This window comes from Anolis carolinensis, unplaced genomic scaffold (assembly GCF_035594765.1).
Source record: "Anolis carolinensis isolate JA03-04 unplaced genomic scaffold, rAnoCar3.1.pri scaffold_14, whole genome shotgun sequence".
NCBI classification, from domain to species: Eukaryota; Metazoa; Chordata; class Lepidosauria; order Squamata; family Dactyloidae; genus Anolis; species Anolis carolinensis.
The window spans coordinates 633,260-647,984 of NW_026943825.1; the positions used below are offsets into that span (position 1 = coordinate 633,260).

General features: G+C 42.2%; 1 protein-coding gene across 2 annotated transcripts; it reads left to right on the forward strand.

Annotated features, from left to right (window-relative positions):
- The first annotated feature begins 606 nt into the window (after positions 1 to 606).
- On the forward strand, positions 607 to 13,958 carry hapln2 (hyaluronan and proteoglycan link protein 2). Of its 2 annotated transcripts, XM_062964837.1 has the most exons (6): positions 613 to 905; positions 1,982 to 2,078; positions 3,096 to 3,452; positions 5,071 to 5,187; positions 10,765 to 10,950; positions 12,044 to 13,958. In XM_062964837.1, the coding sequence occupies exons 2-6, from the start codon at positions 1,988 to 1,990 to the stop codon at positions 12,364 to 12,366; spliced, it is 1,074 nt and encodes a 357-aa protein (XP_062820907.1). In that variant the 5' UTR covers positions 613 to 905; positions 1,982 to 1,987; the 3' UTR covers positions 12,367 to 13,958. The 2 variants fall into 2 exon arrangements, with proteins under 2 accessions (XP_062820908.1, XP_062820907.1); XM_062964838.1 differs by lacking the exon at positions 10,765 to 10,950 and having other exon boundaries at positions 607 to 905.
- Positions 13,959 to 14,725: the final 767 nt, after the last annotated feature.

Consider the following 14,725-nt stretch of genomic DNA (forward strand, 5'->3'; position numbering starts at 1 on the left):
AAAATAATTTAAAAATACGTAGCGGTATTAGTGTAAATAATAGAAAATAATAACATATTATATTCTAATATAATGATAGTATAAAACTATAGCATATAATAATAATAATAATAATAATAATAATAATAATATAACAACAATACTAATAGAAGAAGAAACAACAACAAAACTTTATTTATATACCGCTCTATCTCCCATTTAATACCTAACAGTCCAATGATAAAACAACAGCTTAAGCATAATACAAATTTTAAACAATTAAAAAAATTAAAACAGTTGAACTATTAAAAAATGATGAGGATTATTATTATTTAAATGGCCCTCTGTTCGGATGGTGTCTTGCTGCACTAAAAGGGCCTTTGGGACCCCTTCCAACATTAGCATCCAATTATTATTATTATTATTATTATTATTATTATTATTATTATTATTATTATTATTATTATTTCAGTGTTATTATTTATTATATTATTATGGATGCCCTTTGTCCCTCCCTTCTATTATTATTATTATTATTATTATTATTATTATTATTATTATTATTATTATTATATGTCAGGAGGGACTAGATGACCTTTGACAGTCCCTTCTAATTATTATTGTTACTGTTATTATTATTTAGATGGCACTCTGTCGGGAGGGATTGGATGGTGCCTCCCTGCACAAATGCCTTGTTTATTGGAACTTCCTTGGATTGTTGACATTTGGTCCGAACGGTCAGATAGAAAGACCTTTTGTTTGGAAGGAAGAACAAACAATGCCGAAGCTGTTCTTCTCTTGAATGTCTTCTTATGGACGGAGCCAGAGACTGACCGCTACCCAATGTCCAGTTGCTTCTCTTTGACCTCTGCAGCAGAAGATCGGACCCAAACCTTTTCTGATGGTGTCCTATAAGCATTGAGCAGGTAGGACGGTGGCTATTGTTATTATTATTATTATTATTATTATTATTATTATTATTATTATTATTATTATTATTATTATTATTATGATACACAGAAAGATTTATTACACAGCAAACAAGATCACTCTGCTGACCGTTGTATTGGATAACACGTCGGACACTTCCCAGGTGTCTAGGACTATGCCATGTATCTGATATTATTGTTCCTGTTGTTGTTGTTATTGTTGTTGTTATTATTATGTTTAGGGCCCTTTAAGACCTTTTTTGGGCGGAAAATATTATTATTATTATTATTATTATTATTATTATTATTATTATTATTATTATTCAAGGTTGTATAAGACTTTGGGTATCAATTATTATTATTACTATTTCTGTGTTTAGGTCTCTATAAGATTTTGGGTATCTGCTATTTTTTATTATTATTATTATTATTATTATTGTTATTATTATTATGTTTAGGGCCCTTTAAGACTTTTTTGGGGTGGAAAATATTATTATTATTATTTAAGGTTGTATAAGACTTTGGGCAGCAATTATTATTACTATTTCTGTGTTTAGGTCTCTGCTATTATTATTATTATTTTATTATGACACAGCAAACAAGATAGATATGCTGGATTTCGTATTTTTATTATTATTATGATGTTTAGGGCCCTTTAAGACTTTTTTTGGGAAAATATTATTATTTAAGGTTGTATAAGACTTTGGGCAGCAATTATTATTATTATTACTGTTTCTGTGTTTATATTTGTATAAGATTTGGGGTCTCTGCTATTATTACTATTATTATTATTATTATTATTATTATTATTATTATTATTATTATTATTATGTTTGGGGCCATATAAGGCTTTGGACAGCTATTATTATTATTATTATTATTATTATTATTATTATTATTATTATTATTATTATGTTTGGGGCCATATAAGGCTTTGGACAGCTGCTATTATTATTATTATTATTATTATTATTATTATTATTATTATTATTATTATTATTATCTAGAGCCACCATTGGAAAGGGCCCTATAATTAATGGCAATTATTATTATTGTTGTTGTTATTATTCCAGGCCAGCATGCTCTTCCTCCTCCTCTTCCTGGCTTTCTGGGGTCTTCATCTTCTTCCCAAAGCGGCTGCCATCTATCAAAGGCCCACCGGGACCCCCGGTATGTATAGAATGGGAAGGGGACCCCAAAGGCCATCCAACCCCTAAAAATATATTGCTACTACTACTATTACCGTAGTAATAATAATAGAACCATCAAATTCTAATGTTTGAAGAGAGACCTCAATAATTATCTAGTCTCTGTTTAACGTAATAGTAATAATGATAATAATAATAATAGAATCCTAGTGTTGCAAGGGACCCCCAAAGGCCATCCAGTCCAAATAATAATAATAATAATAATTTAATAATAATAGAGCCACAAAATCCTAGTGTTAGAAGGGATCCCGAAGGCTATCCAGTCCAACCCTATAATAATAATAATAATAATAATAATAATAATAATAATAACAACAACAACAATAGAATCTTAGTGTTGGGACCCCCAAAGGCTATCCAGTCCAACCCTTATAATAATAATAATAATAATAATAATAATAATAATAATAATAATAATAATAAATTAATAATAATAGAACCACAGAGTCATAGTGTTAGAAGGGACTCCCAAAGGCTATCCAGTCCAACCCTTTAATAATAATAATAATAATTGTATTATTATTAATTGTAGTAATAATAATAATAATAATAATAATAATAAATTAATAATAACAGAGCCACAGAATCCTAGTGTTAGAAGGGACTCCCAGAAGCTATCCAGGCCAACCATTTAATAATAATATAATAATAATAAATTAATAATAATAGAGACACAGAATCCTAGTGTTAGAAGGGACTCCCAAAGGCTAACCAGTCCAACCCAATAATAATAATAATAATAATAATAATAATAATAATAATAATAATAAATTGATAACAATAGAGACACAGAATCTTAGTGTTGGAAGGGACCCCCAAAGGCTATCCAGTCCAACCCTATAATAATAATAATAATAATAATAATAATGATAATAATAGCTACAGATCCCCTTCTGCCATGCGACCCTATTCAATCCTTCCCGCCAGATGGCCACCCACCCTGTCCTTAGTAACCCCGATCCCACTCTTCCCCCCACAGGCCCCCCTGCCCCGCTGCGCTTCCTCCGTCCGCCGTCCGTCCCGTGGGTGAGGGTCCGGCGGGGGTCCGTGGCCTTGCTGCCCTGCTTCCTTGTGGCCGAACTGCCCCCGGGAGGACGGGTGCGCTGGAGCCGGGTGGAGGCCGCAGCCTTCCTGGAGGTGGTCATCGTGGTCTGGGACGGGGTCCGGCACAAGAGCTACGGGCCGCTGGGCAGCCGGGCCAGGCTCAAGGGGAGGGGCCCGCTGGACGCCTCGCTGGCCCTTGACCCCGTGGCCTTGGAGGACGAGGGCAGGTTCCGGTGCCAAGTGGTCAGCGGCCTTGAGGACGAGAGCATTGCCCTGGACCTCCAGCTGGAAGGTGAGAGGAAGACATATTATTATTATTATTATTATTATTGGAAATAATAGAAATAGCAACCTTCTTCCAGCCTCCACTAGTGTTATTTGTTATGTAAACAATTCTGATTGTCTAATATATTGCAGACTATCTTGGGCTCCCAGCGGTGCCCAGGTTATTAGAAGGAGATGTCATTTCTTTAGGGATATTAGATAATATCATTTATTTTTATATTTATTTATTTATTTGCTGCATTTATATGCCGCCCTTCTCACCCCGAAGGGGACTCAGAGCGGCTTACAAATTACATACAATATTATATTATTAGCATAGCACAATACTGGCAATAAATTACCATATTGTACTATATCTATATATTGTAATATTATTAATATTATTACATGTAATATATAATATATAATTAATATTATTATATTGTATTATTAGTATTACAATAGAGTCTCAGTTATCCAAGCTAAATGGGCCGGCAGAAGCTTGGATAAGCAAATATCTTGAATAATAAGGAGAGATTAAGGAAAAGCCTATTAAACATCAAATTAGGTTATGATTTTATAAATTAAGCACCAAAACATCATGTTATGCAACAAAATTGACAGAAAAAGTAGTTCAATACACAGTAATGCTATGTAGTAATTACTGTATTTACGAATTTAGCACCAAAATATATATTGAAAACATTGACTACAAAAATGGCTTGGATAATCCAGAATGTTGGATAAGCAAGGCTTGGATAAGTGAGACTACTGTATATTGTATTACAAAATAATACTATTAATATAACATGCATATAGTAATATATATTATTGCAAATTATATTGTATATATATATTTATTTATTTATTTGCTACATTTATATGCCGCCCTTCTCACCCCGAAGGGGACTCAGAGCGGCTTACAAATTAAATTTACATACATATTAGCATAGTACAATACTGGTAATAAATTACTGTATTGTACGTTATCAATATATTGCAATATTATTAGTAATATTACATGTAAAATATAATATATAATTAATATTATTATATTGTATTATTAGTATTATATCGTATTACAATATAATATTATGAATATTATATATATATACAATATGTTATAATTATTATATATTATTGTAAATTATATTGTGTGTGTGTATATATATATATATATATATATATATATATATATATCACTGACGTTTGGTCCAGATCTGATGTCAGTTGGGTTCAGAGCTTTCAGGATCCAGGTAAACTATAACTCCCAAAATCGAGGTCCATCGTTGGTCAGGTTAACAGCCTCTGGGTGTAACTCTTGTAAATCATGGTGAATTCTTCCGAAATCTCTTGTTCAGTTGCCGAACAATTCCTCTGTTAACTGTGTGCCGTAGGAAAGGGTAGGAAAGGGTTAAGGGAGAGGCAGTGGGCGGGGTCATGCAAATTAAGGAACCCTGGGATGTATGTTCTAGAGGAAATCAAAATGTGTTGCCAGAGAAAGAAGAGATGTGCTACGCGGGTGAACAATAAAGAACAAATGGTTTATTCTTCCTAACTCCAGAACAGACCTCTCATCAAAGTGGAGTATAATAATAATAATAATAATATAAACTAATAATAACAATAATGCTCCTCCTCCACAGGTGTGGTCTTTCCCTACCAATCCATTGAAGGCCGCTACAAGTTCAACTATTTTGACGCCAAGAAGGTCTGCCAGGAGCAGGACGCCCGCCTGGCCACTTACGGGCAGCTCCATAAAGGTAAACATATACACCTTGGGGACACCAGAGGCCCCATTGCAGACGCGGTCTGACCGGCCAGTTCACAGTGATGGTTTAGTTTCACTTTCAGTCCACTCCAGTTCACTGTGATGGTTTAGCTTCACTTTCAGTTCACGGCAATGGTTTAGTTTCACTTTCAGTCCACTCCAGTTCACAGTGATGGTTTAGTTTCACTTTCAGTCCACTCCAGTTCACAGTGATGGTTTAGTTTCACTTTCAGTCCACTCCAGTTCACGGTGATGGTTTAGTTTCACTTTCAGTCCACTCCAGTTCACAGTGATGGTTTAGTTTCACTTTCAGTCCACTCCAGTTCACGGTGATGGCTTAGTTTCACTTTCAGTCCACTCCAGTTCACGGTGATGGTTTAGTTTCACTTTCAGTCCACTCCAGTTCACAGTGATGGTTTAGTTTCACTTTCAGTCCACTCCAGTTCACAGTGATGGTTTAGTTTCACTTTCAGTCCACTCCAGTTCACAGTGATGGTTTAGTTTCACTTTCAGTCCACTCCAGTTCACAGTGATGGTTTAGTTTCACTTTCAGTCCACTCCAGTTCACAGTGATGGTTTAGTTTCACTTTCAGTCCACTCCAGTTCACGGTGATGGTTTAGTTTCACTTTCAGTCCACTCCAGTTCACGGTGATGGTTTAGTTTCACTTTCAGTCCACTCCAGTTCACGGTGATGGTTTAGTTTCACTTTCAGTCCACTCCAGTTCACGGTGATGGCTTAGTTTCACTTTCAGTCCACTCCAGTTCACAGTGATGGTTTAGTTTCACTTTCAGTCCACTCCAGTTCACAGTGATGGTTTAGTTTCACTTTCAGTCCACTCCAGTTCACGGTGATGGTTTAGTTTCACTTTCAGTCCACTCCAGTTCACGGTGATGGTTTAGTTTCACTTTCAGTCCACTCCAGTTCACAGTGATGGTTTAGTTTCACTTTCAGTCCACTCCAGTTCACAGTGATGGTTTAGTTTCACTTTCAGTCCACTCCAGTTCACAGTGATGGTTTAGTTTCACTTTCAGTCCACTCCAGTTCACAGTGATGGTTTAGTTTCACTTTCAGTCCACTCCAGTTCACGGTGATGGTTTAGTTTCACTTTCAGTCCACTCCAGTTCACGGTGATGGTTTAGTTTCACTTTCAGTCCACTCCAGTTCACGGTGATGGTTTAGTTTCACTTTCAGTCCACTCCAGTTCACGGTGATGGCTTAGTTTCACTTTCAGTCCACTCCAGTTCACGGTGATGGTTTAGTTTCACTTTCAGTCCACTCCAGTTCACGGTGATGGTTTAGTTTCACTTTCAGTCCACTCCAGTTCACGGTGATGGTTTAGTTTCACTTTCAGTCCACTCCAGTTCACGGTGATGGTTTAGTTTCACTTTCAGTCCACTCCAGTTCACGGTGATGGTTTAGTTTCACTTTCAGTCCACTCCAGTTCACGGTGATGGTTTAGTTTCACTTTCAGTCCACTCCAGTTCACGGTGATGGTTTAGTTTCACTTTCAGTCCACTCCAGTTCACGGTGATGGTTTAGTTTCACTTTCAGTCCACTCCAGTTCACGGTGATGGTTTAGTTTCACTTTCAGTCCACTCCAGTTCACGGTGATGGTTTAGTTTCACTTTCAGTCCACTCCAGTTCACGGTGATGGTTTAGTTTCACTTTCAGTCCACTCCAGTTCACGGTGATGGTTTAGTTTCACTTTCAGTCCACTCCAGTTCACGGTGATGGTTTAGTTTCACTTTCAGTCCACTCCAGTTCACGGTGATGGTTTAGTTTCACTTTCAGTCCACTCCAGTTCACGGTGATGGTTTAGTTTCACTTTCAGTCCACTCCAGTTCACGGTGATGGTTTAGTTTCACTTTCAGTCCACTCCAGTTCACGGTGATGGTTTAGTTTCACTTTCAGTCCACTCCAGTTCACGGTGATGGTTTAGTTTCACTTTCAGTCCACTCCAGTTCACGGTGATGGCTTAGTTTCACTTTCAGTCCACTCCAGTTCACGGTGATGGCTTAGTTTCACTTTCAGTCCACTCCAGTTCACGGTGATGGCTTAGTTTCACTTTCAGTCCACTCCAGTTCACGGTGATGGTTTAGTTTCACTTTCAGTCCATTCCAGTTCACGGTGATGGTTTAGTTTCACTTTCAGTCCATTCCAGTTCACGGTGATGGTTTAGTTTCACTTTCAGTCCACTCCAGTTCACGGTCATGGTTTAGTTTCACTTTCAGTCCATTCCAGTTCACGGTGATGGTTTAGTTTCACTTTCAGTCCATTCCAGTTCACGGTGATGGTTTAGTTTCACTTTCAGTCCATTCCAGTTCACGGTGATGGTTTAGTTTCACTTTCAGTCCATTCCAGTTCACGGTGATGGCTTAGTTTCACTTTCAGTCCATTCCAGTTCACGGTGATGGTTTAGTTTCACTTTCAGTCCATTCCAGTTCACGGTGATGGTTTAGTTTCACTTTCAGTCCACTCCAGTTCACGGTGATGGTTTAGTTTCACTTTCAGTCCACTCCAGTTCACGGTGATGGCTTAGTTTCACTTTCAGTCCACTCCAGTTCACGGTGATGGTTTAGTTTCACTTTCAGTCCACTCCAGTTCACGGTGATGGCTTAGTTTCACTTTCAGTCCACTCCAGTTCACGGTGATGGTTTAGTTTCACTTTCAGTCCACTCCAGTTCACGGTGATGGTTTAGTTTCACTTTCAGTCCACTCCAGTTCACGGTGATGGTTTAGTTTCACTTTCAGTCCACTCCAGTTCACGGTGATGGCTTAGTTTCACTTTCAGTCCACTCCAGTTCACGGTGATGGTTTAGTTTCACTTTCAGTCCACTCCAGTTCACGGTGATGGTTTAGTTTCACTTTCAGTCCACTCCAGTTCACGGTGATGGTTTAGTTTCACTTTCAGTCCACTCCAGTTCACGGTGATGGTTTAGTTTCACTTTCAGTCCACTCCAGTTCACGGTGATGGTTTAGTTTCACTTTCAGTCCACTCCAGTTCACGGTGATGGTTTAGTTTCACTTTCAGTCCACTCCAGTTCACGGTGATGGTTTAGTTTCACTTTCAGTCCACTCCAGTTCACGGTGATGGTTTAGTTTCACTTTCAGTCCACTCCAGTTCACGGTGATGGTTTAGTTTCACTTTCAGTCCACTCCAGTTCACGGTGATGGTTTAGTTTCACTTTCAGTCCACTCCAGTTCACGGTGATGGTTTAGTTTCACTTTCAGTCCACTCCAGTTCACGGTGATGGCTTAGTTTCACTTTCAGTCCATTCCAGTTCACGGTGATGGTTTAGTTTCACTCCAGTTCATGGTGATGGTTTAGTTTCACTTTCAGTTCACGGCAATGGTTTAGTTTCACTTTCAGTCCACTCCAGTTCACAGTGATGGTTTAGTTTCACTTTCAGTCCACTCCAGTTCACAGTGATGGTTTAGTTTCACTTTCAGTCCACTCCAGTTCACGGTGATGGTTTAGTTTCACTTTCAGTCCACTCCAGTTCACGGTGATGGTTTAGTTTCACTTTCAGTCCACTCCAGTTCACGGTGATGGTTTAGTTTCACTTTCAGTCCACTCCAGTTCACGGTGATGGTTTAGTTTCACTTTCAGTCCACTCCAGTTCACGGTGATGGTTTAGTTTCACTTTCAGTCCACTCCAGTTCACGGTGATGGTTTAGTTTCACTTTCAGTCCACTCCAGTTCACGGTGATGGTTTAGTTTCACTTTCAGTCCACTCCAGTTCACGGTGATGGCTTAGTTTCACTTTCAGTCCACTCCAGTTCACGGTGATGGTTTAGTTTCACTTTCAGTCCACTCCAGTTCACAGTGATGGTTTAGTTTCACTTTCAGTCCACTCCAGTTCACGGTGATGGTTTAGTTTCACTTTCAGTCCACTCCAGTTCACGGTGATGGCTTAGTTTCACTTTCAGTCCACTCCAGTTCACGGTGATGGTTTAGTTTCACTTTCAGTCCATTCCAGTTCACGGTGATGGTTTAGTTTCACTTTCAGTCCATTCCAGTTCACGGTGATGGTTTAGTTTCACTTTCAGTCCATTCCAGTTCACGGTGATGGTTTAGTTTCACTTTCAGTCCACTCCAGTTCACGGTGATGGCTTAGTTTGACTTTCAGTCCATTCCAGTTCACGGTGATGGTTTAGTTTCACTTTCAGTCCATTCCAGTTCACGGTGATGGCTTAGTTTCACTTTCAGTTCACTCCAGTTCACGGTGATGGTTTAGTTTCACTTTCAGTCCACTCCAGTTCACGGTGATGGTTTAGTTTCACTTTCAGTCCACTCCAGTTCACGGTGATGGCTTAGTTTCACTTTCAGTCCATTCCAGTTCACGGTGATGGCTTAGTTTCACTTTCAGTCCATTCCAGTGCATGGTGATGGTTTAGTTTCACTTTCAGTTCACTCCAGTTCACGGTGATGGCTTAGTTTCACTTTCAGTCCACTCCAGTTCACGGTGATGGTTTAGTTTCACTTTCAGTCCACTCCAGTTCACGGTGATGGTTTAGTTTCACTTTCAGTCCACTCCAGTTCACGGTGATGGTTTAGTTTCACTTTCAGTCCACTCCAGTTCACGGTGATGGTTTAGTTTCACTTTCAGTCCACTCCAGTTCACGGTGATGGTTTAGTTTCACTTTCAGTCCACTCCAGTTCACGGTGATGGCTTAGTTTCACTTTCAGTCCACTCCAGTTCACAGTGATGGTTTAGTTTCACTTTCAGTCCACTCCAGTTCACGGTGATGGCTTAGTTTCACTTTCAGTCCACTCCAGTTCACGGTGATGGTTTAGTTTCACTCCAGTTCATGGTGATGGTTTAGTTTCACTTTCAGTTCACTCCAGTTCACGGTGATGGCTTAGTTTCACTTTCAGTCCACTCCAGTTCACGGTGATGGTTTAGTTTCACTTTCAGTCCACTCCAGTTCACGGTGATGGCTTAGTTTCACTTTCAGTCCACTCCAGTTCACGGTGATGGTTTAGTTTCACTCCAGTTCATGGTGATGGTTTAGTTTCACTTTCAGTCCACTCCAGTTCACGGTGATGGTTTAGTTTCACTCCAGTTCACGGTGATGGCTTAGTTTCACTTTCAGTCCACTCCAGTTCACGGTGATGGTTTAGTTTCACTCCAGTTCATGGTGCTGGTTTAGCTTCACTTTCTGTTTCACCCCATCACGGTGATAGTTTAGTTTCACTTTCAATTTACTCCGGTTCACAGTGATGGTTTAGCTTCACTTTCAGTTCACAGTGATGCTTTTTTCGCACTTCCTGCTGTCGAGTGAGGCTGACCGGGCAGAAATTTTTGGGTTGTCCTTATCCCCATTCTTGGAGATAGGTACCACATTTGCCCTCCAATCTCCAATCCATAGTGAACTGAAAGTGAAGCCAAAGCCTTGTAGTGAACTGAAGTGAACTGATAGTTTGGGAGTTGGAGTCCAAAACACCTAGAGGAAGGGCTGGAGTTGTCTTGTGCCTTTGATGACGTCCAGTGTGGCCTTATGACCTTGCAGAAGCCCTTCCCACCTTCCTCTCTCTCTCTCTCCCCCCCGTTCTTCCCTCTCAGCCTGGAGCGAGGGGCTGGACTGGTGCAACGCGGGGTGGGTCCTGGAGGGGGGCGTCCACTACCCCATCGTCCGGCCCCGGGAGCCCTGTGGGGGCCGCTCCCTCCCCCCGGGGGTCCGCACCTACGCCCACAGGGACGCCCGGCTCCACCGCTTTGACGCCTTCTGCTTCACCTCCGCCATCACAGGTAGGCAAACACCTTCCTGTTCTTATTCACTGGGGGCGGGGCCACAACTCCCAGCATTCACCTTCTGGGGGAATTGTTCATCTATCTACCTACTTTCCTATCTATTTACCTGTCTCTACCTACCTACCTACCTCTAACTATGTACCTTCCTATCTACCTAACTTCCTATCTACCCACCTATACCTACCTACCTACCTACGTATCTTCCTACCTACTTACCTATCTCTACCTACCTATCCCTACCTGCCTATCTACCTACCTTCCTATCTACCTATATCTACCTACCTATCTCTACCTACCTACCTACCTTCCTCTCTACCTACCTACCTACCTACCTATCTCTACCTACCTATCCCTACCTGCCTATCTACCTACCTTCCTATCTACCTATATCTACCTACCTATCTCTACCTACCTACCTACCTTCCTCTCTACCTACCTACCTACCTATCTCTACCTACCTATCCCTACCTGCCTATCTACCTACCTTCCTATCTACCTATATCTACCTACCTATCTCTACCTACCTATACCTATCTAGCTACGTATCTTTAGCTATCTGTCTACTTACCTACCTACCTACCTATCTCTACCTACTTATCTCTACCTACCTACCTTCCAATCTACCTACTTTTACCTACCTATCTCTACCTACCTTCCTATCTACCTAATTATCTCTACCTATCTCTACCTACCTATCTTCACCTACCTACCTTCCTATCTACCTGCCTATCTCTCTGTCTACCTGTCTATCCACCTATCTACCGGTCTATCTACTTATCCTATCTGTCTATTTATTTATCTATCTATCTATGCATCTTCTAGCTGTGCCCGGCCACATGTTGCTGTGGCTTATGGGAATCATTTGTTGGCCAGGTGGAATAGCAGTGAATAGCCTTGCAGCCTCAAGGCCTGGCTGTTTCCTGGAGTAGCACCCTCAATCAAAGAGCTGTTATTGATTTCTTGTCTGTCGCCATTATTTTGTCCCCAAAAGTATCTTTGTCCATGAAACCTCTATAGCTTTCTCTTACCTGCCTGTATGGGAACTTTTCTTCTCCTTCTTCATCCTTCCCTTTCTCCTCCCCCTTTGCAGGCCGCGTCTCCTTCATCCGGGGCCACTTCACCTTCCGGGAGGCGTCCCAGGCCTGCGGTGCGGAGGGAGGGGGGGCCTCCCTGGCCAAGGTGGGGCAGCTCCTGGGGGCCGGACACTTCCCCCCTTCCTCCTCCTCCCCCCGGCTGGACCCCTGCAAAGCGGGGTGGCTCCAGGACGGCAGCGTCCGCTTCCCCCGGGTCATCACCACGGAGACCCCACGGCCCCCCCACTGCGGGGGCGTCCACGACCCTGCCCTGCGCGGCCTCGGCTTCCCCAGCAAACTGCGCAGGAAGTACGGCGCCTACTGCTACCACCCCAAGTAGGCATTCCCTTACCTACCTGCAGACACCCTGCCTCTCTCCATGCTCACAGGAGAACATGTATCTGTGTGTGTATGTCTCTACCTGCAGACACCTTGCCTCTCTCCATGCTCACAGGAGAACATTTATCTGTGTGTGTATGTCTCTACCTGCAGACACCCTGCCTCTCTCCATGCTCACAGGAGAACATGTATCTGTGTGTGTATGTCTCTACCTGCAGACACCTTGCCTCTCTCCATGCTCACAGGAGAATGAAGTAGCAACTGCTTAACAGGCGGGAAGCACACAACACTGAAAGAACTGCATTCTGTATTTTTCTCTCTACCTGCAGACACCTTGCCTCTCTCCATGCTCACAGGAGAACATGTATCTGTGTGTGTATGTCTCTACCTGCAGACACCTTGCCTCTCTCCATGCTCACAGGAAAATAAAGTAGCAACCGCTTAGCAGGCGGGAAGCACACAGCTGTACGGCCAATGATCTTCAGCATTGAAAGAACTGCATTCTGTATCTCTCTACCTGCAGACACCTTGCCTCTCTCCATGCTCACAGGAGAATGAAGTAGTAACTGCTTAGCAGGCGAGAAGCACACAGTAGTACGGCCAATGATCTTCAGCATTCTGTATCTGTCAACCTGCAGACACCTTGCCTCTCTCCATGCTCACAGGAGAACATGTATCTGTGTGTCTATGTCTCTACCTGCAGACACCTTGCCTCTCTCCTTGCTCACAGGAGAACATGTATCTGTGTGTGTATGTCTCTACCTGCAGACACCTTGCCTCTCTCCATGCTCACAGGAGAACATGTATCTGTGTGTGTATGTCTCTACCTGCAGACACCTTGCCTCTCTCCTTGCTCACAGGAGAACATGTATCTGTGTGTGTATGTCTCTACCTGCAGACACCTTGCCTCTCTCCTTGCTCACAGGAGAACATGTATCTGTGTGTCTATGTCTCTACCTGCAGACACCTTGCCTCTCTCCATGCTCACAGGAGAACATGTATCTGTGTGTCTATGTCTCTACCTGCAGACACCCTGCCTCTCTCCATGCTCACAGGAGAACATGTATCTGTGTGTGTATGTCTCTACCTGCAGACACCTTGCCTCTCTCCATGCTCACAGGAGAACATTTATCTGTGTGTGTATGTCTCTACCTGCAGACACCCTGCCTCTCTCCATGCTCACAGGAGAACATGTATCTGTGTGTGTATGTCTCTACCTGCAGACACCTTGCCTCTCTCCATGCTCACAGGAGAACATTTATCTGTGTGTGTATGTCTCTACCTGCAGACACCCTGCCTCTCTCCATGCTCACAGGAGAACATGTATCTGTGTGTGTATGTCTCTACCTGCAGACACCTTGCCTCTCTCCATGCTCACAGGAGAATGAAGTAGCAACTGCTTAACAGGCGGGAAGCACACAACACTGAAAGAACTGCATTCTGTATTTTTCTCTCTACCTGCAGACACCTTGCCTCTCTCCATGCTCACAGGAGAACATGTATCTGTGTGTGTATGTCTCTACCTGCAGACACCTTGCCTCTCTCCATGCTCACAGGAAAATAAAGTAGCAACCGCTTAGCAGGCGGGAAGCACACAGCTGTACGGCCAATGATCTTCAGCATTGAAAGAACTGCATTCTGTATCTCTCTACCTGCAGACACCTTGCCTCTCTCCATGCTCACAGGAGAATGAAGTAGTAACTGCTTAGCAGGCGAGAAGCACACAGTAGTACGGCCAATGATCTTCAGCATTCTGTATCTGTCAACCTGCAGACACCTTGCCTCTCTCCATGCTCACAGGAGAACATGTATCTGTGTGTCTATGTCTCTACCTGCAGACACCTTGCCTCTCTCCTTGCTCACAGGAGAACATTTATCTGTCTGTCTGTGTGTGTATGTCTCTACCTGCAGACACCTTGCCTCTCTCCTTGCTCACAGGAGAACATTTATCTGTCTGTCTGTGTGTCTATGTCTCTACCTGCAGACACCTTGCCTCTCTCCTTGCTCACAGGAGAACATTTATCTGTCTGTCTGTGTGTCTATGTCTCTACCTGCAGACACCTTGCCTCTCTCCATGCTCACAGGAGAATAAAGTAGCAAAAGCTTAGCAGGCGGGAAGCACACAGCAATACGGCCAATGATCTTCAGCACTGAAAGAACTGCATTCTGTATCTTTTTATCTCTCTACCTGCAGACACCTTGCCTCTCTCCATGCTCACAGGGGAACAAAGTAGCAGCAGTTGAGCAGACGGGCTCTCTGAGTGCAGCAGCAGAGCCAATGAGCTTCAGCAAACTTTAAATGTTGCCAAAGACTTCATGGAATGAACTACATTACTATATTGGAAAGTAAAGGCCTATCT